This window comes from Populus alba, chromosome 4 (assembly GCF_005239225.2).
Source record: "Populus alba chromosome 4, ASM523922v2, whole genome shotgun sequence".
In the NCBI taxonomy this organism is placed as follows: Eukaryota; Viridiplantae; Streptophyta; class Magnoliopsida; order Malpighiales; family Salicaceae; genus Populus; species Populus alba.
In genome coordinates, this window is record NC_133287.1 from 5,484,856 (window position 1) to 5,509,642 (window position 24,787).

Consider the following 24,787-nt stretch of genomic DNA (forward strand, 5'->3'; position numbering starts at 1 on the left):
GTATTTATTGACACAAATAGTTCTCATAGATTTTTTAATTTATAATTAGAATTTTAAAAAATAAAATTAAAAAGCTTGCATATTTTATTTTATTTTTATCTAAAAACTTTATCCGACTCACGGCGAGACACAGGTGGGGCCTAAACTTGGTCTTTTTATTTTCATTTATAATTAATTTCTTGACATGCAACGGTTGATAGTTCATAAGCTATGATGGTCAATAAGTCCAAAAAGTATACTCAGTTATGTAGTTGGTTTGAAATCCTCTTATTCTTTTTCTTCGAATAAGAAGGCTATTCGTAAAGGATCATGGTAGCCGTCATGGATTGAAATACCCAGTTATGTAGTTGGATTGAAATCCCATAGCCGTCATGGTCATGGTATTAAGTAGTTTTTTGTTTTTTGACCTAATCTCATGAACAGATGAATCCATTTATGGATGGAAATGATCATCAACTGATAAAAGATGAGGCAAATTCTTTGTTTACGAAGGCAAAAAGAGGAGGATAAAATAAGCCCATGAGCACGCCCTGGCAAATAATAGGTTTTGGATTACTTTATATGAATATTTTAGAAAAAAGTTTGAAATTTGTATCATTTAATTTGGCTTGATCTAATCTAATAGTTTTGGTGAACGAAATTGACGCTGTATCAGTGAATTGGTTGGCAAGTGTCAAAAACTATAAATGAACGATCCATCTACCAGTTTACTGCACTTCTGTAATGCAAGACTAGTAGCTAGCTAGACCAGTACTTTTTATAATAGATTTTGACTAATCACCATTCCCAGATTATCCACGACAGCTTAAAACCATTTTATTCAAGAACTAGAAATTCTCTTAAATTTGTGAGCATACATTTTTTTAATCATTGAGTCAGCCAATATAAGAGTGCCAGAACGATGTTTGTGCTGCTGTAGCTGCAGTACTTGAAAGTTTTAGTCAGAGAGCTTTTTCAAGAAATGAAGGTCAGCTTCAAGAAGATATTCGGAGAGAGCCCACTCGTAAAAAACATAAGATCTTTTGTGCACATTTAATTACACCCAACAAAAGAGAACCACGTTCATCGTGTTAGATTGACTGGTAGATGTCTCGGGCTCGCCGCCTGTGCGCCACTCACAAGTCAAGGGATATGAACAGCAGATGATCACCTAACCCAAAATAGTTTGGTGCTACGAGAGAGATAGGTTCAAGTGGTACGGTTTTAACTACCAAAATACCCTTTACAGTTCCTATGATTCAATCACTTCTAAACTCAAAAGTCGTTTCGGTCACTTTCATAATTCAGATTATGTTACCCCTCCCTCCAATTTTAAAGGAAAGTGAGAGATGAGGACGTGTTTTTGAGCTGACTGGTAGGCTTGATCGGGCTTATAGTTTTTCACCTTATAAATTCTCCATATAAAATTGCGGTGTAGACAGATCAGAAAAATCAATGATATCAGAGATGGAATATTTCAAGAAATCCCAAATTGTTCGTCTAATTCTCTTGCTTCTAGTTGGGCTAACAAGCGTGTCTTCTAGCCTCCCTAGTAAGTACTCTATAGTTGGCAATGGCTTCAGTGAGCTTCCACCAGATGAAAGCATCCTTGAAATCTTTCAACAATGGAGAGACAGGCACCAGAAGGCTTACAAGCATGCAGAAGAGGCAGAGAAGAGGTTCGCGAATTTTAAGAGGAACCTGAAATATATAATTGAGAAAACAGGAAAGGAAACAACTCTGAGGCATAGGGTGGGGTTGAACAAGTTTGCTGATTTGAGCAATGAGGAGTTCAAGCAACTTTATCTGTCAAAGGTGAAGAAACCCATCAACAAAACGAGGATTGATGCAGAAGACAGCAGTCGGAGAAACTTGCAGTCGTGCGATGCACCTTCCAGCTTGGACTGGAGGAAGAAGGGAGTTGTCACCGCTGTTAAGGACCAAGGAGACTGTGGTAAGCTTCCCTCGGTAAATTCATGTAAAATGACAGTCAGTGTAGAGATTAATCTATATAATGCTAAATGTAAATGATTAATCAGATGTTTCGACATTTATCATCCTTAATCCGAGAAAACATTAGTTTGAGAAATCTTAAATTTCGCGAGCATAAGTATTTGTGTTAGAAATGTCAATATACAGTATCTAGCAGCACCAAGTTCTGAAAAAGGAAGCTAGGCCTTAAAAAACAAACCTTTGACCTGAATTGTACAAATCTTTGACCTAAATTGTTGCTTTAAATTTCAACTTGTTTTTTTATTAAAATTTAATTATTTTTTATTTTAAATTAGTTATTTTAATATCTTTAAATCTTTTAATATATTGATATTAAAAATAAATTTTAATAAAACACAACTGCTTTTATGCTCCAATCAAGTGACCATATTTATTATAGCACATGTCTCCATGCTTCTTTCTTAGACCGGTGGGCAAATACTGTGCAATCATTATTATTCCCCGTTTTCTACGTGCATAATATCATGTCATTTATCGAGAAATAGAAAATGATTGGCGTGGCTTGTTTTCGGCCTCACATGCTTTACTCTCGGATTCTCTTCTTGATATAGATGGAATATCATTTGCCCATCCAACGACATGTCCCTCGAATAAGTCGAAGAAAGTGTTTGTTTTCACTATTGAATTTGTTTTTAATTTTTTTTTTCACTTGAAAAATATAAAACTGATTTTATTTTAAACTGATAAAAGCAAGATTATGAAATAAACTTGTTTATTTAAGTTAAAGTTATTTCTAATCAAACAAATTTATGATTTTTCCTTAAATGAAAACTCAAAAGCAACTTAAATCAAAATCCAAAAATCATGTAAAAAATAACCTTAACTAGAATATCTCAATATTCAGCACATGAATTTCTAGCATTCAATTACTGAAGTTTTAGTTATGCTATTCTATTTCTCGCAATTCTTTCTTAATTACAATGTTATGTCAAAAAAAGAAGGTAAATTCATTCTGAGTTTCCCGACATCCAATGTTATCCGATTTATGTCTTGACATGCTTGTGTGAGAAAACAATAATTTGGTCTGGACATGAAATGTTCACAGGAAGCTGTTGGTCATTCTCTTCAACTGGAGCCATGGAAGGAATAAATGCCATTGTCACTAGCGACCTGATTAGCCTCTCAGAGCAAGAGCTCGTAGACTGTGATACAACCAATTATGGGTGTGAAGGAGGCTATATGGACTATGCTTTCGAATGGGTTATAAACAATGGTGGAATCGATACAGAAGCTAATTATCCTTATACAGGAGTTGATGGTACCTGCAACACAGCCAAGGTTTGGTCCCTCTGTATCAATATAACCTCTTGATGTTGATTTATACTCAGTAGGTTAAGTTTACAGAAATTTTAGGAAACGTTTTTACTTCGAGAAAATTCTGAATGTATCTTGTTTGTCTCATTGATGGTGTTTCTACTTGATTAGGAGGAAATAAAAGTTGTATCCATTGACGGGTATAAGGATGTAGATGAAACGGACAGTGCACTCTTGTGTGCTGCTGCTCAACAGCCCATTAGTGTTGGTATTGATGGTTCTGCGATAGATTTCCAACTATATACTGGTGTAAGTATCTCTTCTCTGTCGTGCGTCTTTGGAAATTAAGATTCTTGTTCGAAAGTGTGGTGATAAAAGTAGACTGTTGTGACTTGCTCAGGGAATCTATGATGGTGACTGCTCTGATAATCCAGATGACATTGATCATGCTGTTTTGATAGTTGGCTATGGTTCAGAAAATGGTGAAGATTATTGGATAGTGAAGAATTCATGGGGCACATCATGGGGAATCGAAGGATATTTCTATATAAAGAGGAACACTGATTTACCTTATGGTGTATGTGCAATCAATGCAATGGCCTCATATCCAACAAAAGAAGCTTCTGCACAATCTCCAACTAGTCCTCCATCGCCTCCGTCACCGCTGCCTCCACCTCCACCAACACCAGTGCCACCTCCCCCCTCCCCTCAACCAAGTGACTGTGGAGACTTCTCCTACTGCCCGAGTGACGAGACTTGCTGTTGCATTCTTAACGTCTTTGATTACTGTCTTGTCTACGGTTGCTGTGCATATGAGAATGCTGTTTGCTGCGCTGACTCTGAGTACTGCTGTCCCCGTGATTACCCTATTTGTGATGTTGAAGAAGGGCTCTGCCTCAAGGTAAAGAAATGACAAATGACAAGCTATCAATTCAAAGTCTTTTTAAGTCATTAATCAGTATTTTATTAAATTATATGGCATAAAGGAAAGATGATTTATGAAAATCTCATGTGCGTGTGTGACAGGGCCAGGGAGATTATCTGGGAGTGGCTGCAAGCAAACGACATATGGCTAAGCACAAGTTTCCCTGGACCAAGTTGCAGGAAAGAACCAAAACGGACCACCGTGCTCTGCAGTGGAAGAGGAACCCCTTTGCTGCAATGCGTTGAAGAAAAAAGAACAGAACTTATGATCCCTGAAGCTTTTGAATGTCGTCGTTGCTCTGGCCACTACGTCTTTTCCATATGCAGGCATTTGGCCATCCTGCTATGAACATATGTTCTTATGTATGCAGCAGGTAAAAGCAGAACAAAGACGATCCAAGGGAAGCTAGGATTATGTTTTTTTCGATCTTCTGGGACACGAATTTCAATTCTCATTAGGACTTTACTTTGTTCTTTCAAGATCTTTTCTTCTTGAGTCATATTTACTGTTGTCTTGTTACTGCTATATCTCTTTCCCAGTTTTATAAACAACTGGACTCGTCCAGGGCATTGAATCCTTGGCTGTAAAACTCTAGGCAATTGTGAAAATTCACTTGAACAATTAACTAGCAGAAAGTCATAGGGGCCATGAGAATCCACAAGGTTTACAAACTTTACAAAACGATTCCAGCAGAGTGGTTCAATTGGCAAAAGACTGAGTGGGAACTTGGTAGATGCTCTCAAATAACTATCTCAACCTGAAAGTTTAAGTTTTTAGGTGATGTTTTAGGATATAATTTATATTATTCTCTAACACACCCTTTTAAGTAAAAGTTCTTTGGGTTTGAAACTTGTATAGACCCACGTTATTCTATACTTAATTTTTATCAAATAAATAAAAGTGGTGATATTCAAACTTGTGATCATTTGGTCATCAATATTCTGATATCATGTCAAAGAATTATCTCAACTCAAAAACTTAAGTTTTTAGATGAGATCCTAAAATATAATTTATATTATTCCACATATGCTAGTTTAAATTATAGCCGGACATAACCTAAATAAATATGGCATGGGACTGAGCCCAATAATATTGATAAGAAGTGGCATCAAAACAGGCCCAAAATGACGATGCACTGCACCAGTGTCCGTTCACTATGTATGGATGTTAATTGAAGCAGAATAAATGAGATCCAAGGGAAATTGAGATTAGTATGACTTGCAGGTGCAAGTTCCTGCTTTTTTCGTCGTACTAGCAGAAGTCTTCAATTTAACATATACAGAATACATGAGCCCACGAAAGAATGCCTGACGATGGCAGAGGCCGAGACAGAGGTTTATACTTTGAAGATCTCCCACCTCGAGTTTGAATCTCTCTTCGATGTGATGGTGACATTTGACAGCGAGAATGTTCTGATCACATCAATGTCCTCCACTCGGCGCCCTCTATAACTCTGAAGTGGCAGGGATTTTGTACAAGAACGCCCTCTTCTTTTTAATGGATTTTAAACCTCTTTATCAATATAGTGCATTCATGAAAATTTAATAATTTTTCTAGATGCTAGTCCTAAAGTTTGAACCTAAAAAGTTAAGAAATGAAGCCAACTTCTTTAACCAATTAGCCAATATATTATGAAAATATGACAAATTATAAGTGGCTAATTAAGCTTAAATCTAATCTTATTTTCTAATTATGTTTTGACCAAAGGGTAATTTGATATTAAGCTTATATCTAATTATTTTCTAATTTTAGTTTTGCTCGGTAAGGTTTTTTAACTCTTAGAGTACCATCAATGAATTTGAGTGGAGATTATTATAGTCATGGTTATAAAAAGAAACCCCGAAGAAATATCTCAAGTTTAAAAAGTCAGTATTATCTATAAAATATATTTGGAGTTTTCAAATTTATCCATTAATTTCCTCTCAAAACAATGTTTATCTTAATTGGGTCATCAATAGATCAAAATTCTCAAATGGGTTTTTAACAGAAAACATTAAATTCTCTTAATTGAACCATGGATGAGAGTATCCAACTGAGAATTTCTAAAAGATAAAGCACTAATTAGGATGGGCTGGACATGTTCGATGTTACCGGAAAGGGCTCCGAGGGGTCCAAAACGTCCTGATGGTGCATTCGGGGTCCCAAATTTCCTGATATTCCCTTCAGCTGAGTGGTGAGTTCACGGTGGGCAGGCGTTGTCCGGCACCGACTGTAAATGGTAGGGCACAAGAGTGTTTTGTCTTCTTTCTAACAAAAGATTACAAAGCCAATTTGCTCTCTTTTTTCCGTCTCCCTCTCAATTTGGCACAGAAACTATTTCAAAGCCCAACCAAGAAGCAAGCAATTCCATGTTTCATACGCTGCAAAGGTATATTAATTGCTGTATGTACCCTTGGCCAGCACAATTTACATACAAGTTCAGGGAATATCAATTTGAAAGTAAGGATCCCATCTTCCCATGTTTTTTTTTTTTCCTTGTTTCGAATTAATTTAAAAAGAATACAAATAAACCCAAGAAATTGTAGCTAAAAGCGGTAGAGAGACATCATGGAGAAGAAAGCGGAGTTCTAAATTGGGATTTATCCATGTGGAAATAACTTTTCAAGTTAGGCAACCCAAACAAATGATAAAACATGGTTTAATCCTAAAAAAAAAATTATTGAATTGATTCTGTCAACTCGAGTTAACTTGTTAAATTCACAACTAAATCATAAACATGACTACAATGAACTAATTTAGTTGGATCATTTGTCTCTTTTTTTTTCCCTTTTCTTTTCTTGGTTGGGCCTTTATTAGGTTTAAGTACGATAAGATTTAGTACCAAACTAAACAGTTATTAGATAATCAAATAGCAGATTAAAAAGAAACTAATTGGCATGTGTAACTCACATGTTAGCAAGAAAGGAAGGCCACTGCATTATACTGGTAAAAATATCCTAAATAATGCTAGAAAAATAATAAAAGAATTTCAAATAAAATAGAAATAAGAATCATAAATCAACTAATAAATTAATACAATTATCACACAGTATTTTCTGAAACTTATTGCAAGGCCCTGCCAATACTTATTGCTATGAAATTTTAACTTAATATAAAACAAAACCTTTATAATCTTATGGTGAAATTTTAACCCTATCCAACAGTTGGTTAAAGAATTGTGCTTATCAATGTAAAATTATGTATTAGAAAATATAAGCTCAAAACCGCTTCTAGTATCCTTAAATAATAAGAAAACCTTGTCAATGAAAAAGTCAACAAAACAAAAAATAAAATACAAGTTGTTGATATGGAAACTCTTGCTTAAACACTCTTAATTGTTGCCACTTATATTGCCTTTGTAGAAAAAAAATCATTACTACATAAAAAGTTCATAAATTATAAATAGACAAATAGCAAACAAAAAATTATCAATTTTTAGCCAGTATCGTGGTGTAATACCAAACTTCAATTTACCTGACACTTTAACTCTATAAATGAAATATGTTTTCTAAATTTTTTTGATAAAATTTCAATCTCATCCTCGAATTAAATTAAGACTTAAACTTGTTAGTATAAAAATACACATTAAAAAAGATTTAGCCAAAAACAAATATAATGGTCCAATCTTTAAGAAAGAAGAAAAATTCACTTTGAATTCATAATGTTGGCGTGTAGTAGTTAAAATAGTAAAACGTGTAGCGCTTTTAGTTTTCTTATTTAATTCTCTATGCGTCACTAATTAGCAGTAACCTCTCGTACATCTAGAAATTTTTTTATTTTTTATGGTTGAATATAAATTATCGACAATTTATGTAATTGAGTGTAATTAATGAGGCAGGAGCAATGGAGGATTGCAGGGTTTTCTTTGTTTAATTCAACATTAAAATCTTCCTTAAATCATGGTCAACAACGGCAGACGATGTAATCAATCAGGAGAGGCAAGACATTTAGTGGAATGGTTTGTGTCCGCAATTTGAGGGAAGCTAACGAGAAGATATTGGGTGAAAAAGAAGACATTTTCAAATGTACTTTATTAAGTTAGGTATAATTTAGACAAAAGTTCCCCTAACCATGTGTTATGTCTTTTTTCTTCTTTGTTTCCTCATTGCTCTTTATGGGATCTAGTTAAGATTTCATTTTTATTTGGCTTTCTACTTTGATATAACCTGTGATTTTGGACGTATTTACGTATTTATATTCTTTATTTTATTTTTTTAGTATTCTTATTTATTTGATATTGCATTTCTACTTGTATTTGTGTGAGTCTTAAAATATTTTTATTTTAAAAAATATTAAATTGATATTTTTTTTTAGTATCTTTTAATAATTTTGATAGGTTGATTTTAAAATAAAAAAAATTCTCATATATTTTAAAAAAAAATATCATGAAATAAAATATTTTAAAATTAAACCTCTTCCCGCACTCCAAGTCGACTATCTTTATCAAAACTCATAAATATCTTATTTATTATCTTTTCACTATTCACTCATTCAAGAGTTTATCTCTCCATCATGATTTTCCATTTTTTCGCGCTAATTATTTCCTAAGTTTCTGTACTCTCCGGGTATTCTTATCCCTTGACACGTATATTTTCGATAGCACAACACAAGAAGTAATCTCACCATAGGTACGACCACTTGTCAGATCACCCCCCTAACTAACAAAGTACTCTTAGCCCTCACTGGCCGCAACATTCTCTCACTTTTCAATTAATATATAAATTTACACAAAGATATCCTTATTGTAAAAAAAGAAGAAGTTAGGGTTGCTAAAATAACAATATTGTCTCTTGTTAGAGGTGATTAAAAAGAAAGTATTAAAAAAAAGAGCTAAATCATGTTCAAAAACTTAGGCATAATGTGAACTTGTTTAAAGAGTAGTTAAGATAATCATGAAAATATCAATTTAAACTTCAATATCCTTTATATATATATATATATATATATATATATATATATATATGAACAGAAGATTAGATATAAATTAAAAACATTGTGGCCAATATTAATATTAAAGATCTAGACAACGACATTTGAAATTAGGGTTATCAATGTAAAATAAGATATTGTTCTCATTGTATCAATTGATCAAATCAATGGCATTCCATTTGGCTTCACAATGAAAGGTGTGTGCTTCTAATTGAACTACCAAAATTTGATTCTCAAGCTAAATTTTCAAATAGAATTCTTTGTTCTTTTTTTTCTTTTTATCATGAAAGAGATTATCGTTATTTAATTAAAGTTGATTTTTAAAAGAAAAATATAGAGAAAATCAAAACATATTAAACAAAGCTAAAACATCTTGGAAAAATATATATGTTCATCCAGACTCATAAATATTATTCACCGATAAAATGTTATTTTGCCTTGTTATTTGAAAAAAATAATATATTTGTTGTTAATGTCTATTTTTTAAAATATTTAATTAAAAAAAACTAATTTATTCGACCTGATTGGGTCTATAATGAAATGCCAATTAAAAAAAAAAAACATTTATGACATCTGAAATATTTTTTTGTGAGATAAATAGTCTGGCCGAGCAATGAAGCCTGAACATCGAGGCTAGCAATAGCTATTTCTTAGCTAGGATCATGCAAATTACTTTGAACAACAAAAATGGGTATATAATGTATTGAATAGTGCGTTGAAGTTAGGCACGAGCATGTATGATTTTTGTTGTTTAGTTCATGTTAAATGAATCCCACGGAATCACGAGAGATACATAAAATTCAAGCCATGTTACGTAGTGGCATGGGTCTCCACAATTTAAGGGAAACCAAGACAATATATAATTGGACAAAAAAGAAAGAAGACATTTTCACATGTTTTAATATTTAAATATGAAGTGTGGTATAATTTGGGCAGAAGTTCTACTTCCTATATATATGATTATTAATTTTATAATATAAAATATATATATATATATATATATATATATATATAGATGTCTGAATCAACTTGTATGTATTTCAAATAATTTTATAGGTTCTAAAATTAATAATTATATAACTTTTTAGTGGCTCTAAAATTTATAAAATTTAAAATGATGATCTCTAAAGAACAAACTCAGAGCCTGACTAATTAAGCTATATTTTTTAGGATTACTTTTTATATTTAAAAACTAGACAATTGAGCACATCTGACCAGAATATCATACCCATTTCCCCTTCTCATTCAAAATCTAAAATAAGTTTTTTATTGGTGAATTAAGTGTCCAATTCGAAGCGGAAATGATTGGTTTAATAAGGCAATCGTTAAATGCCTGAATCGGATAACCACAAGCCACCTGCAAATGTGAGATGAGATCCGCTAAGAGCAACATCTGACTGTTAATGATTCAACCGCTTGCCCACGTAGCTTTGCTTTACTTGCAAATGTAAGATGGCGATGCCGCTTTTTGATCGGCAATCCCTTTCTGATGGAGCTTCCGGCGGTTAGTGCTCCGCTGGGTAATTTCCTTTAAACTGTTCTGTCGTTGTCAAATTAAGTTGTAAACAACACCAAATTACTCAATTTTGAAGGACAAGTACAATATGGCAATTAGAGTGAAAAATGTTGGATTCAGAAAAACATGAAAGAAGCTTTTTGTAAAGGTGACTCGCGAGTAATTTGTGTAATTTCCTCTTTTTATTTATTTTTCTTTTTTTATCTTTTCTTCTCTTTGTAATTTATGTAAGTTCATTTAAAAATTTAAAGAGAATCACTTGAAATACATGTGAGTCACGAGTACTCGAGTAGTAGAAATCGATTTGCTAAACTTTGCTTCTTCTCTAATTAAGTTTTCAAATGTGTTATTTTTCAAAAAACTATTTTTGTTTGCTAAATTCCAAAAAAAAAAAACTCAAATAATTTAAGAGTCTCATTTTTTTTTTGATAGAAATTATTACCATTTTTGATATATTGAATATTTCCTTAGTTGTGATAATATAAAAAATTTGGATTAATTAGGAAAAAAGATATGACTATTTGAGATTGAGATTCATTGTTTTTTTTTTTTTTTTTTATATTCCTTTCTATGGGGTTATTCATATTTTTATGTCATGGGTCATATACTTAGCAGGTTAATCTAAGTTCATTTAAATCTTTTTTATGTTGTGTTTTTTTAAAAAATTATTTTTACCTTTTAACATTTAACATTAGGTTGATTTGAGAATTAAATTTTATAATTTTATTTAATTTTCTTTTCCATGAGGTTATTATATTCTCACGACCAGGTCATGGATTTGACTTGCTAACTCAGGTTAACTAAAGTTGTTTTTTTTTTTTAAAAAAAAAAAATTCAATTTCATCCTTTATTATTTGATTTGATAGAAAATGAACTTTAAAAGGCTTTTTTTTTTTTTTTTATATATAGGATTATCCTATTTTTATTTTTTTTATATATATCAAATAAGATGATATTATACACCTTTTAAAAATATTGGAGATTGTCTTTCCATGAGATTGTTTTTTTATTTAATTTGGTTTATTAATTTATTATCACTTTTATTTTGTTAATTATATTATTAATTTAATTAAATTTATTGAGCTGAGTCGAGTCAATTACTAGAATCTCAAATTTTTCTTCCTTTTTTAGAAGCATTTACTTTGTCTGATCATTTTTTTTTTCCTGGAGTTATCATTCTATATTGCGTGACAAAAAACAACATCATTCAACATAACACATGAAGTGTTAGAAGCATCATGTCTCACTTTGTGACTCACTGTGCGGGGACTTATTTCATAGCTAAAAATGTGTCATTATAGTTTTGATATATTATAACATGTCATTATAGTATAATGTGATTTTCAACTTTTTAAAACATCATTCTATATCAATACTTTTTCATTTATAATTATATAAGAAAATAATAATATGTTCATTTATAGATTTATGAATTATGTAAGCTTAGTTTTAATGCAAGATAATAATTTTAAAAACTGTCAATTATTCTATCCCATAATAATTAAATATGATTTTTCATTTAATAGTATCAAGTTGGCTTGCAAGTAATATGTATTTAATTAATTTATTTTTTGCTCAGTGTAAAGCAAGTGTCATGATCAAATGTAATTGACCATTATTAATGAAGATATTGTAAAAAGTCTTGACTGAAAATGAAGATATTGTTGCAAAAGACCTTTTTTTCTTAATAAAAAAATAAAATAAATAAAGTATCTAGTCTCGCTTCTACATTATGAATTGATACATAATTATATTTTCTTTTTAATATAACTAACTATAAAAAATTATTTATTACAAAATAACCATTATTAATGTTTTCTTCTTTTTTTTTCCATACCCTATCCACGGTCTTTATCCACTACACTATTAAACAATTTTACCGACGGATTCATTCCATTGATGCAAGGCACATAATTTGTCGGTAAAATTTTTACTGACAGTCTCATTGACAGAATCCATCCGTCGGAATATTGATCGTCGGTAATTTCTCGTTCCTTTGCTAATTCTGTTGGAAATAAAAAAACCAAACAACGACAGTATTACAGATGGCGAAGTACGCCAAAAAAATAAATTTTCCACGAGAACTTTATTGACGGAATCATTCCATCTGTATTTTCAACAGTAATCACTGATGGAATATCTATATCACTGACGGGTATTATCTGTTGGTATATGCCGACAGAAGTAGAGATGAAATTATTTTCATCTGTAATTCCGTTGGTTTTCATTGATTTTCTGGTAGTGATCTGAAAAATTCTGGTAATGATATGAAAAAATAAACCTTTATAATCTTCATTTTTCTTTTTATAATTTCTCATTAATGCTTTTATTATAATATTCATAAAAAAAAGTTATTGTTTTCAATATCATTATAATTATGAATTAAATTCATAATTATTAATGTTTAACGATAAAATAATTATGAATTCAAATTTCACAACTTTTATTTTCAGTCTAAAAATTTTTTATTTAAAAAAATACATTAAATAATATAATAAATCATATATTAAAAACTTATCTTAAGGTTGGATCAGTTTTTTGAAATTGACATTACATGTATATATTATTATTACTAGAAAATAATTGTATAATGAGTGTTTGTTTTTTAAAATTTTTAGATCCACCGGCCCTATCTAAAAAAGGGGCCAATTTAAGCCGTTGTCTGGTTCAACAACCGTCGCTTTTCAACTGTTTGTCCGTGACAACGTCACTCTATCATAAATAGCACTATCTGACTTTACTATTCAACCATGCCATAGTGATTTAATTATACTACAATTTAATTAATTTCTCTCTCAAAATCTTTCAATTCTCTCGGGAATTCTTCCACTCCATGGTATAATATTTTAGTTATTGTGAAGATTGATTTCTTTTAATGGTTGTAAGGAGATGGCATTTGTCTTTCAAAATTAAAAACTTTTTTTAATCTAGAAATTCGAAAAATACTAGGCATTGCACAAGAAGTTTAATTTAAACTAATAAATTCAATATTTATGTTTCTAGACTATAAATGTATAATAAATATTTATTTAACCCACAACCATTGATTGGAGGGCTAAAACTGCGTTTTACTTTTTTAAAAAATAAAATTAATGTTTCTTTCAAAAAAAAAATATTTTATGATAATTTTGATGTATTGATATTAAAAATAAAAAATAAATAAATCTAAAAAAAATAAATTTAATACATTTTCAAACAAAAAAATACATTTAAAAAGTATTTATAACACAATACTAAATACATACTAAGATTCTGTTTGGAATTCCAGTAATTTGTGTGTTTTTGTGCTTTTCAAAAATACTTTTACCCAAAAAAAATGTTAAATTATTATTTTTGTTAGTATTTTTGATGATTTTGAATATACTAATATCATAAAATAAAAAAATAATAATTTTAATAGATTTTTAAATAATTTTTTTTAAAAAATATATTTCACCATAGGACCAAAATACTAAATAAATTAGCGTGCTTCCTCTTTATTACGAGTTCACATCTAAGATGAGCTCATAAAAAATTATATAGTAATATTTTTATAAATGTGTGGAGCATAGTTCAGTCTGGGTTTTTTTCTATAGTGGATTGAATATTTAATCCTGAACTTTTCATTAATTTAATGAATTATGAAATGAAGCACATTATTGTTGAAAATTCAGTAAAAGGAGAAGACCAAGCGACTGAGAACAACGTAGCAAAGGGGTTATCCCTGTCTCAGTCAGCTTCTCCCCATGATGTCGAGTGCCTTACCCTTGTATCTTTCTTACTGTATAATACTTGCAAACACAAAGCAAAAGGAAAGTAGAAGTAATAAGCTCTCTCTCTCTCTCTCTCCCCCTCCCCTCCCCCTCCCTTTTCTTTGTTTTCACTCATTCCCCAAATTCATGCCATAATTTTAGGATCCCTTTGCAGTAACACCAACCTCACTTCCTTTGCTCACTCGTTCACTGGTTTTATGCTCCACGTCCTCTCTCTTCCTTCCAGTTTCATTTGTTGAACTTGTAACTTTGATAAACACCGGTCGAAGCTTTATCATTGGACCATTCAGGTATGTTCTTTGCATCTCTTTTTATTTCAATAATGTTAAAGCAATCCCTTTGTTTAAATTGCCTATTCCAGTTTATTTTTTGGTTTTTGGAAGTTCATTGATTTTTCTGTCAGTCTGTTGGTTCTTGGTTAAAGATTTAAAGATTTATGAGTGAATGATGTTTCAACTGTTTAGAGTAAGTGTTAGTTTAAAGATGTTGATGAGGTTGGTTGTTTCTTGACCAGAACTCATGCTTTCTTGATAATGCATGCCACTCATAAAGTAGATGAAGATTCAGGTCATGCAATAAATTCCCATCTTGATTTTTTTTTTTTAGTTTAATGAACGATAATCTTGGCAATCGTATGGCTATGCTAATTTGATAACTGTATCTGTGTGGTTAAAATCGGATCTTGGCATAACTTTCCCATCTTGTTTGCTGAGAAATTGAAGAAGAAAATAAGGAAAGAAGAATTGGATATTGCTTTTCATTGATGTGCTCTGATCTTCAGGAGAGTTTGTTGGATGAGGTTATTGTTTCACAGATCCCAATATATATATATATATATATATATATATATATATATAGAGAGAGAGAGAGAGAGAGAGAGAGAGAGAGAGTTATTGTTTCACAGATCCCAATATCCTGAAATTATATGGCAATGGATAATATAAATGTCTTCAAGTTCCGTTTTCCTACTTTACTTAAGGGAACAATTAATGCTTTTGCTCTTCAAGTGTTGTTATATGATGGCATGCTCTTTTGGAACGTGCACATATCATTTTCTATTTCCTTTTTTGCAGCTCTCGATTTCTATCATGCCATATATAAGTTGAAATTGCGCTTATGAGTTACTATGGTGTATGCTATTTATTAAGATGCTTGGATTGTTCTCCTAACTGTTAATCAGTTTATTTTCAGATTCATTTTGTAGAGCTGGGATTTAGAGGGATTTTCCATGGTTGCACCTATGGTTCTTTCTCATCGGCAATCATATTTTCTTGATTGGTAAACTTCCGTCAAAGAGTGAGTTGATAGAAGTTGTTTGGTTCTGAGAAGCAATGGCGGAACGGAAATTGAATTTAAATGCACCGCTCCTATCAGTGAGGCGAATTTCTAACATAGCAACAACTTCAGATGGAGCAAAAACTAAGAAACTTGAGAATTCCCGGCTCAATAGACGCCATGCTCTTCCTCCATACAAACCAGACACAAGTTTGGATCAAGTGACTGAACCTGTTGCAGTTCCTTTCCACTGGGAACAGATCCCTGGTAGAGCAAAGGATAATTCTATGGAGCCACCTAAAGTTGCCGAGGAGGCTTCTGTTACTCCAAAGGTTCCTCCTAGAAGGTCGTTGGATATTGTAAGGCACCACAAGGGAAAGCGTGAGCCTAAAGTCCCCAAGGAGGCTTCTGTTAAGCCACTTATTTCTTCCAGAAGGGTATTGGATGTTGTAAAGAACCAGAAGGAAAAGCCAGAGCCTAAGGTCCCCAAGCAGGCTTCTGTTACTCAAAGGAATCCTCCGAGAAAGGTGTTGGATCTTGCAAAGCACCAGAAGGAAAAGAAATCCAACGATCAAAGTTTGTCTAGGCCCAAAGCTGAAGCATATTCTTTCAACAAGAACGTAAGAAAGTTAGATTACTCTAGAGAGGGACCAAATGAGAAATCAGGTTTGAATTCAGATGATGACGATGTTTACTCTGATGCGCTTGACACTTTGTCCCCAACAGATTCAATCTCCATGAACTGTAGTGCAAGTGGTGTGAGTGGCTTTGATGTTCCGGCTGTGAAGCCATCAGGAACCTTTTCCAAGGATCAACAAACACGAGATTTCATGATGAGTCGCTTCTTACCTGCGGCCAAGGCAATGGCTTTGGAGCCAGCTCATCATGCTTCAAGAAAGCAACCTGTGGTAGTTGAACAGTTAAGACAAATTACGAAGGTGGTTCATGGGAATAGGACACCTACTCCTAGTAAATCTCAGTCAATAATTATCTCAAATTATGGCCAGGATATTGAAGAGAAAGAAAGTGAAGATGAAAATGATGGGTATGAAGGTCCTGGGAATATATCAACTAAAGCTTGTGGTTGGTTTCCTCGCTTATGCTTTAAGAATTCATTGGGTCTCCTAAATCCCATTCCTGGATTGAAACTTAGGACTCAGGCTTCCATGTCTTCTACCAATGATGTTGAAAAACTGAGCAGAGCTTCTCCGAGCAGATCTGTTAGTCAAATCGTGAAAAAGGTTAGAATTGAACTCATTTTTTCTTTCCCTTTAATTATTTCTCCTTCGGATAGTGCCGAATGTTTCTGTTATAATTAGTGGAAGTTGTCTTTCAATGCTAAAATCACTTACAATTTTGCGATGCTTTTCAGCACTTAAAAGATGCTGCTAATAAGCTAAAGCAAGATAGCGGAGGGCAATCACCTAGGCTGCCGGAGGTTGAGAACAAGCTGTCCTGTGCATCTAATCGGTTCATCTATGCAAGTGATCGGCAAACAATGAGTCGGACATCTCCTTTAAGGCGCTCAGCTGGTACATCTCCTTTCAGACGCCCAGGGTGCGTATCTCCTTATCGCAATGAAGCGCCTCAATCTCCCTTCCGTGGCAGGGGATTTCTAGGCACTCCTAAAGAGGCTGAGGATTTGAGAGCCAGTAGGTTGAATTTGTACAAAGGCATTAGCAAGTCTCAGGAACTATCATCCTACTATGGTGCTAAACGAGGGTCTCGCCCATCAAGCCCTGTTGTTGAGAAGACACTGTATGTAGATACCGTACATAAGGCAGGAATATTGTTCCCAGATTCACGTTCTTCAAATATCAAAAAGTATGTGGACTCCGAAAAAAGGGACTTTAAGACACCCTTGAAAAGCAGAGAAATTAAAGGAGCAGCTGGTGAAGAGTCTTCTTTCCAAGATGCAGAATTCCTGAATTTTCTGAAAGCACAGAGTGAACTGGAAAATAAAGTCCCCGGGTCTGCGGATGCTGATTCAGCTTCTCTTTCAGACAAGCCAGACTTGATGGAGGACTATTCTAAAGCTTTAGTGTGTATAGGTGCAACTACTGAAGAAAATGTAAATATTGATGGTGATCAGATTTCAAAAGAAGATGATACAGGAAATGTGAAAAACAGTTTAGTACAGTCTCCTCTTGCCCCAATTCTACCGAAATCACCGTCGGAATCTTGGCTTTGGCGAACCCTGCCTTCATTCTCGTCACAAAATTCATTCACACATCTGCATCGGGGAACCAGTTTTCAGAGCAAATGGCAGGATACTAATACGCCCTCTACTAATACCAAATGGGAAACCATTGTTAAATCATCCTATTTGCATCACGATCATGTACGCTATTCTGAGGTAATGCAGTTGCTCTCAATCTTCTTGGTTTTTCTTCCAGTTTCGTGTTAAGTTATAGAAGAATTTAACATTAGTATTCATTTGCAGGAATTAATCCCTCACGCTTCTAAACACTCCAAAAGTTAGAGATGCAGAGCTCTTTCCAAATTCTTAACAGCAATTGTTTTGTTTGGATATTTTCCTCTCGGATATGATCGAAGGCAATTTAAATCTTCCAGTCTTCATTTTTTTTTTGTGAGATCATGCTCTGATCATTCAATCCTCCTATAGTAGGTAGATGGAATTCAGCAGTCAGTTTTGTTGAAATTTCCAAGTTTTCTTAACCCTCCCTGTGATGTGCCTCCTCGCATTCATACAGGGGTGAGGTGAATGGCCAATAAGCCATTATATTCCTTGTATTGGTGGTTTACAGTTTAAGCTACTGTTTTGCTTTTATTTTCGGATTCTTTGATCCCTGTGTTCATAGAAATCAGTAACTCATTATTGTGATGAAAGAAATTACACGTTTGATTGTGACAATGTCCATTCTACAGAAGCCTTGTATATTCATTGTGAACAAGTTCTGTTGGCATTGCAAGCTATTCTGGAAGGCCCTAAAATTGATTGTTCTGCCTTCCAAGCATTGTTGGTATGGTGCTGCTATTGTTTCTCTACATCTGCATGTACACACATGTTATTCAGTACTGCTCTTAGATTCCCTTCTTTCATGCCTGCAATCTTCCAGTCCAGTTCATCCAAGAATTCTGAACAAGAGAGCCCCTGTCCTGATTTAGGACTTGCCATTTTAAGGGGAAGGTGGGGTTAGAAAGCATTACGATGTATTTGCCATGTCATGATCTTAAGCACTTCTGGAACTAGATCCAGAAACAAGAAATGGAGATATAGAGAGGTCCCAATCCCCATAGTTACTCTATTTAGCAGCAGCACAAATATACAGAAACCAGAGTGGATAATAGCATAGAAAGACCTGATTCAAACAACTTATTGTCAATACCGTTGCGCTGGCTTCATTCTCGAGTATGCTTTTGCTCATGTTTTTAGATGTTTTTGACTTATAAAATTTTATATTAAAAAATATTTTGTACTACAATCTCAAACACCCTGTATAATTCCTCCTTTTTCATTTAACATGTCGTTAATAAATGAGGTTGAATGACATGTCTTCCATATCACTTGTGGGACTGAGAGGTCATTCTTTGCTATTTGCAGAAGCAAGCAGTATCGAATTTCTGTTGAGACATTGTGAAAATACTTTGATAGACAATAACTCATCACTCACAAACACACTGCCCTTTTTGTTCAGAAAAAGGGGGGGAAAAAGTTACACATTAGCGTTTGCTTTCATCCAAAACTGAATCAATTACCACCTGCACACTGATGACAAGATGAACATTCTAAGAAAATAAACAGCGAAGAACATAAAAAGACTACTAATGCTTCTTAAATGACTCCAGGGACAAGTACTTAAAAAAATCTGTACTACTCCTATATATGATTTTCTCTACATAGTCAGATATTCTTAAGTACTAAGCCTTGCTAAAAATATCGTATATATAGACTAAGTTTCTATAAAAGTTTCACTGTCTTCATGGCCATCAAGAAAGTGAAAGCTTGGTGCTAATTTCCTGTGTGCTTCTACAATGAGTCTTACGGTCTTTGATTCCAACTCTTTGGCTCAGTCCCAGTTGCAGATCAGGCAGCCATTCCTTGTCCGTCAACATTTTATCATGATTCAGCTGCATGCGAATCAAGGGCGAAATACAAAAGAAAAGAAATGAGAGAGAGAGAGATCACAAAATAAAAGGATTGCGAAATAAGGTGTTGAAGTTTATATGGTTATTGCATGCCCTATATAATTACTCTAAATTCGAAATGTTAATTACCTCAACCCGAAATGGGGGCTCAAACTCTGGTTTAAAGCTATTGAAATTGCCAACGGAGAGTGGCGAATTGAATAAGGATTGCTTTATCTTTATGTCATTTCCAGAGTTGCCTCCATTTGGCTTCCAGTAGCAGGTTGTCCCGAACGACCTTGGCGACGAACAATTTTGATGTGCTTGAGGTGGAGAGCAAGTACTATTAGTACAGGTGACACTAGTGGGATTATTTCTGATAAATTTCCATCTATTTTTAACCATTTCGAGTGGAGGCCACCGACGCTCTTCTAGAAATCTGACAGGTCTCATTGGCCTCATTTCGGTGGTACTTGTGTCTAATCCTTGTCCGAGATCCTTTCTTGCCAAACTGCTTACTCCATGCTTATCATCTCCCCATTGCTGGCACCTATAATATTGACCAGAAAGAAAGATCAAGCTGGAATTAGAGATATGAAGAATTCTTACTCTTGAGCTTAATGGGATAGGAAACTCATGATCAATTTTCTAGCTTTTCTTATATATCCCAATTTGATCGCTTCTTTGGATCAATGTTTCAAGCTTGTTTCTCTTCAAAACAAAAGGAAGTATCCTCTTCCTTATAAACCTTTATATGGAAGAAAAAAAGTGTTTAGTATAACAAGAATTTCACCATGAGTATTGATTGTTTACCTTGAGAAACTGGTTTTGTTACTTAATGGTCTCTGGAAGAGGGAAGAGTGCAAAAGGCTGTTGCCAAAAGTATGCTCAGTACTAGAATTTCTAGCTAAAACAATTCCACCACTCTCCATTCTGAAGCATTGTTGAGGATTGGCTGGCATTTGGTGGAACTTGCTTGGAATGTAACCTCTTCCTTGCGTTGATCTGTATGTTTGACATAGCACTGTATAACAAAAGCAAGGGTTTACCATTTCATTTATGCTTGGCTTAAATATTTACAAAAATCTTTTATTTTCGTATTTCCCCCATGAAATTAACAAGAAGAGAAGGCGGGGCAGCCATTCATGTCAAGGTTGCTGAAATGCTTTAACTTGTTGTTTGGGAATATTGCAGAATACATGAAGGTTAGAATGGCAGGAGAAATTACTTAACAAGAGACACGAGTGCACGAGTTTTTATCACAAATGTACATCTAATTATGGAATATCTGTGATTAAGTAAATTTATCTATTATTCAGCTAGAAAAACAAAGATGATTGATTGTTTTTAACAAGATATTAAAAACTTGTGATCATGACACATCAGCTCCCTTGTAATGGCCAACACAGGCCTGGAATAACTTCTCTCTACTCAGGTTCATTATGATTCACAATAATAGGCACAAATTAATAATAATGAAAAAAAGAAGAAGCAGTAAGCTTCACCTTGGCCGGCCTCGTCAAGCTTCTTACTTCGGTACATCTTATATGCACAATGAGAAAAGAGTAAGTTAGGAAAACAAAAAAAAAAATGGTGAATCAGAAATTACAAGTAAACATGGTTAAACACTGATTTTAGCGAGTACCTGTAAATGACTCTTTACATGAGCAATGCTAAGTCCCCTCACATTCATTAGCTGAAGAACTAACTTGGGAGTTGCTTCTTCGCCAATTCAAAGAAGGTGCAAGTAAGTTATAAAATGAAATAATTGTTTTTTTTATCAAAATAGTATTATCCAATTATAAATTTCTATCAATTTCAACAAACTTCATTTTTAACTTACTCTCTTGTCCACCAAGCCTTTCAACGGCATGCACAAAAGAGAGATGGAGATCAGGAGTCCATCGTAGCCGAGGCATTTTTGATCTAACGTATTGCCTTACTGTGGACTTACGTTCATTTCTCTCTGCAGACGTAGCATTATTAGCATAATTCTCTTCTGCTCTCTTCTCAGCATCAGTATTGCTAACTTCAAAAGTTCCGATGTCCTCTCCGCTGCTTGCTTCTTCATTCAAATCGAAGGATGAGCACTTTAGGGATGACATCAAAGACGTGGTATCAGCTTGGTCCTCACATCCATCCATCTTTTCTAGATCACCGATCTTTAATTCTTCTTCCACTGCTACTTGTTTCCCTTCAATGACTTCAAATACGTACCGAGTTTCTATATATCTGATCGGCTTCTGTTCTGTTAAAAGAAAAGGGGGCTATTAATCGCAAGCTTATAAATATAGGCATGCATTTTAAGACTCAAAAACTGGGATGATAGCACTAGCTAGCTGCATTGCTGTTTTTTTCTTTTCTTTTGATGGAAGGCCCCATGCAGTCTTTGGTTACACGATGAGGGATACCCTCCTCAGCTCTGAAATCCCACCCCAACCTTCTTAAGGGTTTGAATCTGAAACCTCCAACTAGATAAACCTAAGCCTTAACTTTTGGGATGTTCTTTTTGGCCGGACGCTTTGAAGTAGTTTAGAACACAGTAATTGACAGTCCCGATCGAGTTCTTAATCGACGAAAACCTTTAAAGCCAATGGGCAAGTAGCTGTAAAAATTATGGCACATCGCGCAAAATCTGTTAGGATATTTATTGTTTTAGACATTTCACATAAGCTGCAATATCGAACCCGTATAAATGGAAGTAGTTTTACATTAAAGGTTCTGTTTAAGCATGGTACTTCAATTTTGGTCCACAAAAAATTTGTTACGTATAGCTTCGTACACTGTCGGATCAAACCTCGATCAGTGAATAATTGCATTAGGTAAGAAAAAAAAAAATGCACACCAAATGATCGTAGTAGGTAGACTGCCAGCTTTCGATTTATGATGACCTAGATGCTTCATGGCTGTAAATCCGTGGAACTGGCACTCTTAAGCAACAATACAGTGGACAAAAATGGTTCTAAACAACTCCAAATGCTTGAAAATTAATCATCTAAGATCTGGACAGTCAATTTCATGGTATCAAAGGATTTGTCGTGTTGGTTTGGTCTTATTTATTGTGGACACCGTACGTAATTTACGAGTGAATTACCAGAACACAGCTTGAACTGATAAAGTAAAGGAATTGAATGACAAATTACTTTTTCCCCATGCACCAAATTAAGCTGGAAAACAACTAAGAAATATGGCAAAAAGACGGTGTCATTTTACGTCAAGATCACTTTTTTTTTCCTCCCTTTTTGGTTCCATTTTATTTAAAGATCACTTACATGGCTATTTCAATGCTTTTGAAACACAAAGTGTTCCCAAGCGACCCTTTTTCTGTTCATGATCTCCTATCTGCATTCTGCGAAATGCAAAATTAAGAAAAAAGAAACTATGTTAGGACTTATGTTGAACACTCAAACTTACATGGCTATGCAGCACAGACAATTAAAAAGGCATGAAAACAAATTAATTAGGATGTTAAAAGTACTTTTGAAATGAAAAAAATTACTTGATTTTCTTTCATGAATTTGCAAAATGATCAAATGGTATACAGTTCCACTATGATCTAACAACATATGGGCTCTCATAAATATAGAGTGCTAAACCATCAATCAACATGAAACTATCAAACCGCATAGCTGTTTTCCAATCATTTCTAGTAAGTAGATGGTTTAGCATCTAAATATGAAGTTAAACATGCAGCAAGCAAGGGATGAAGAAGTCATGATTTCAGATTCCAGTAAACAAGCAGAAATATAATGGTGATGCAAGGATTTGACTTAGGTCATGAAGTCTCTCAAAATTAAACCGAAAATGAAAAAAAAGGCCATGAAGAAATCATAAGGGATGAAAAAAATTGGCATCCATAAAATATATTTTAGTTAATTTAAAACTGGATAAAGGGTGAAGAAAACTGGCAAACAAATCATCTTTGTCCATCACTTAAAAGAAAAAAAAAAAAAACCTTCTTTATCTCTTTTCCAAGAGTCTTGGAAAACATTTATAACTGTATGAAGAATAAAAGAGAAAGAAAGAAAGTAAGAACAAACCCAAGCTAGCTAGCTGATTCACTCAATACATAACTAAAACCATAAGACCAATAGTACAATTATTTGTTCATATATACAAGTTGATTTCCTAAACCCTAAATGGTAAATACAAACCAGTTGGTGTTGATGATGATGATGCCCCGATCATGCATAGCCATTCCAAGTTGTTGGTGGGATTGCCTGTAGCTTCAGATCATTATACATATATATCGCCAGACTAATGATCCTAGCGTGCCTCTTCCAAACTTGAAAATTGACGTAGACTTGGTTCTTCAGAGAGAGGGAGGGGGAGAAAGAAGAGGAGAGAGGCAGTGTTTTCTGTGTTGGGTTTTTGGTGTGTGATGGTGTTTTTTATTATTATTATTATTATTTATTATTATTATTACTGTTATTGTATCGAAGAAAAACCATGGAATCAAAGTCATCAAAGCTCACCAGATACTCTAAGACCAACATGTGGTTAATTAATAAGTTTAAATACAAATCAACGATTTTTAGGACAGCCCAGCTCGTGCTCTTTAAAATGGCATTATGGATACAGATGCGACTGTTGGAGAGCATCATGTGACTCAAAAAACCCTTTCTTTCTTCCTCTTCTTTCTTTGACAGATGTCCCTCCAAAATCCCTCTCGTGATTATCTTTTTTCTTCTTCTTCTTTGACCTATGTTACAGGCTTCTCTCTTTCTCAATAACTTAAAAAAAAAAAATCTTGATAATTTCATTTAAGTTTTACTATTAACATTAATATACAACTATTCTTCATAAATTTAATTTCTTAAGTTAAAATATTTTTTTAATATGATGTTAAAGTATTGTTAATTAAGTGCTAACGAGTTATTGTGTGTGTGTGTTTCATTTCTGTGTAATAATTATAACTAAATAAATGTGGGACCTTTCATTTCATCGACCCATCAATTTTCTTCCCACCTAAACAGAGACTAGTAGTTTTTTTTTTTTTACTCTATGAACAACACTGTTTCTTCCTGTCCCTGTGTTGTTATTGTTAATTAGTGTCTACAGCTTTCTTCTGCAAAG

At 33.6% G+C, this 24,787-nt stretch overlaps 3 protein-coding genes across 4 annotated transcripts; 2 read left to right on the forward strand and 1 right to left on the reverse strand.

The window, feature by feature from the left end:
* Nucleotides 1-1,359: 1,359 nt before the first annotated feature.
* LOC118053646 (cysteine protease XCP2) lies at nucleotides 1,360-4,747 on the forward strand. Its single transcript, XM_035064953.2, has 5 exons — nucleotides 1,360-1,933; nucleotides 3,038-3,270; nucleotides 3,418-3,555; nucleotides 3,647-4,147; nucleotides 4,273-4,747. Exons 1-5 carry the CDS (start codon nucleotides 1,435-1,437, stop codon nucleotides 4,414-4,416), a joined length of 1,515 nt encoding a protein of 504 aa, XP_034920844.1. The 5' UTR covers nucleotides 1,360-1,434; the 3' UTR covers nucleotides 4,417-4,747.
* Nucleotides 4,748-14,300: 9,553 nt separating this feature from the next.
* On the forward strand, nucleotides 14,301-18,497 carry LOC118053640 (uncharacterized). 2 transcript variants are annotated; one of them, XM_035064945.2, is made up of 5 exons: nucleotides 14,301-14,637; nucleotides 15,539-16,863; nucleotides 16,995-17,978; nucleotides 18,066-18,141; nucleotides 18,183-18,497. In XM_035064945.2, exons 2-4 carry the CDS (start codon nucleotides 15,679-15,681, stop codon nucleotides 18,102-18,104), a joined length of 2,208 nt encoding a protein of 735 aa, XP_034920836.1. In that variant the 5' UTR covers nucleotides 14,301-14,637; nucleotides 15,539-15,678; the 3' UTR covers nucleotides 18,105-18,141; nucleotides 18,183-18,497. The 2 variants fall into 2 exon arrangements, with proteins under 2 accessions (XP_034920836.1, XP_034920835.1); XM_035064944.2 differs by having other exon boundaries at nucleotides 14,302-14,637; nucleotides 18,066-18,497.
* A 719-nt stretch (nucleotides 18,498-19,216) lies between these two features.
* Nucleotides 19,217-24,113, reverse strand: LOC118053641 (uncharacterized). Its single transcript, XM_035064946.2, has 8 exons — nucleotides 23,866-24,113; nucleotides 22,984-23,060; nucleotides 21,555-21,959; nucleotides 21,357-21,433; nucleotides 21,217-21,253; nucleotides 20,525-20,735; nucleotides 19,862-20,261; nucleotides 19,217-19,714 (listed from the first exon to the last, which is right to left on the reverse strand). Exons 3-8 carry the CDS (start codon nucleotides 21,853-21,855, stop codon nucleotides 19,574-19,576), a joined length of 1,167 nt encoding a protein of 388 aa, XP_034920837.1. The 5' UTR covers nucleotides 21,856-21,959; nucleotides 22,984-23,060; nucleotides 23,866-24,113; the 3' UTR covers nucleotides 19,217-19,573.
* Nucleotides 24,114-24,787: the final 674 nt, after the last annotated feature.

Bases quoted from the DNA above. Each gene is read 5' to 3' on its own strand.
- LOC118053646 (XM_035064953.2), top strand. From the start codon at position 1,435: ATGATATCAGAGATGGAATATTTCAAGAAATCCCAAATTGTTCGTCTA. The intron at 3,271-3,417 runs GTTTGGTCCCTC...CTACTTGATTAG, and splicing joins GTACCTGCAACACAGCCAAG to GAGGAAATAAAAGTTGTATC. The intron at 4,148-4,272 runs GTAAAGAAATGA...CGTGTGTGACAG, and splicing joins AAGAAGGGCTCTGCCTCAAG to GGCCAGGGAGATTATCTGGG.
- LOC118053640 (XM_035064945.2), top strand. From the start codon at position 15,679: ATGGCGGAACGGAAATTGAATTTAAATGCACCGCTCCTATCAGTGAGG. The intron at 16,864-16,994 runs GTTAGAATTGAA...GATGCTTTTCAG, and splicing joins TTAGTCAAATCGTGAAAAAG to CACTTAAAAGATGCTGCTAA. The intron at 17,979-18,065 runs GTAATGCAGTTG...ATTCATTTGCAG, and splicing joins ATCATGTACGCTATTCTGAG to GAATTAATCCCTCACGCTTC.
- LOC118053641 (XM_035064946.2), bottom strand. From the start codon at position 21,855: ATGGATGGATGTGAGGACCAAGCTGATACCACGTCTTTGATGTCATCC. The intron at 21,434-21,554 runs GTAAGTTAAAAA...GAATTGGCGAAG, and splicing joins AAGGCTTGGTGGACAAGAGA to AAGCAACTCCCAAGTTAGTT. The intron at 20,736-21,216 runs GTGAAGCTTACT...TTTGTTATACAG, and splicing joins GCTTGACGAGGCCGGCCAAG to TGCTATGTCAAACATACAGA.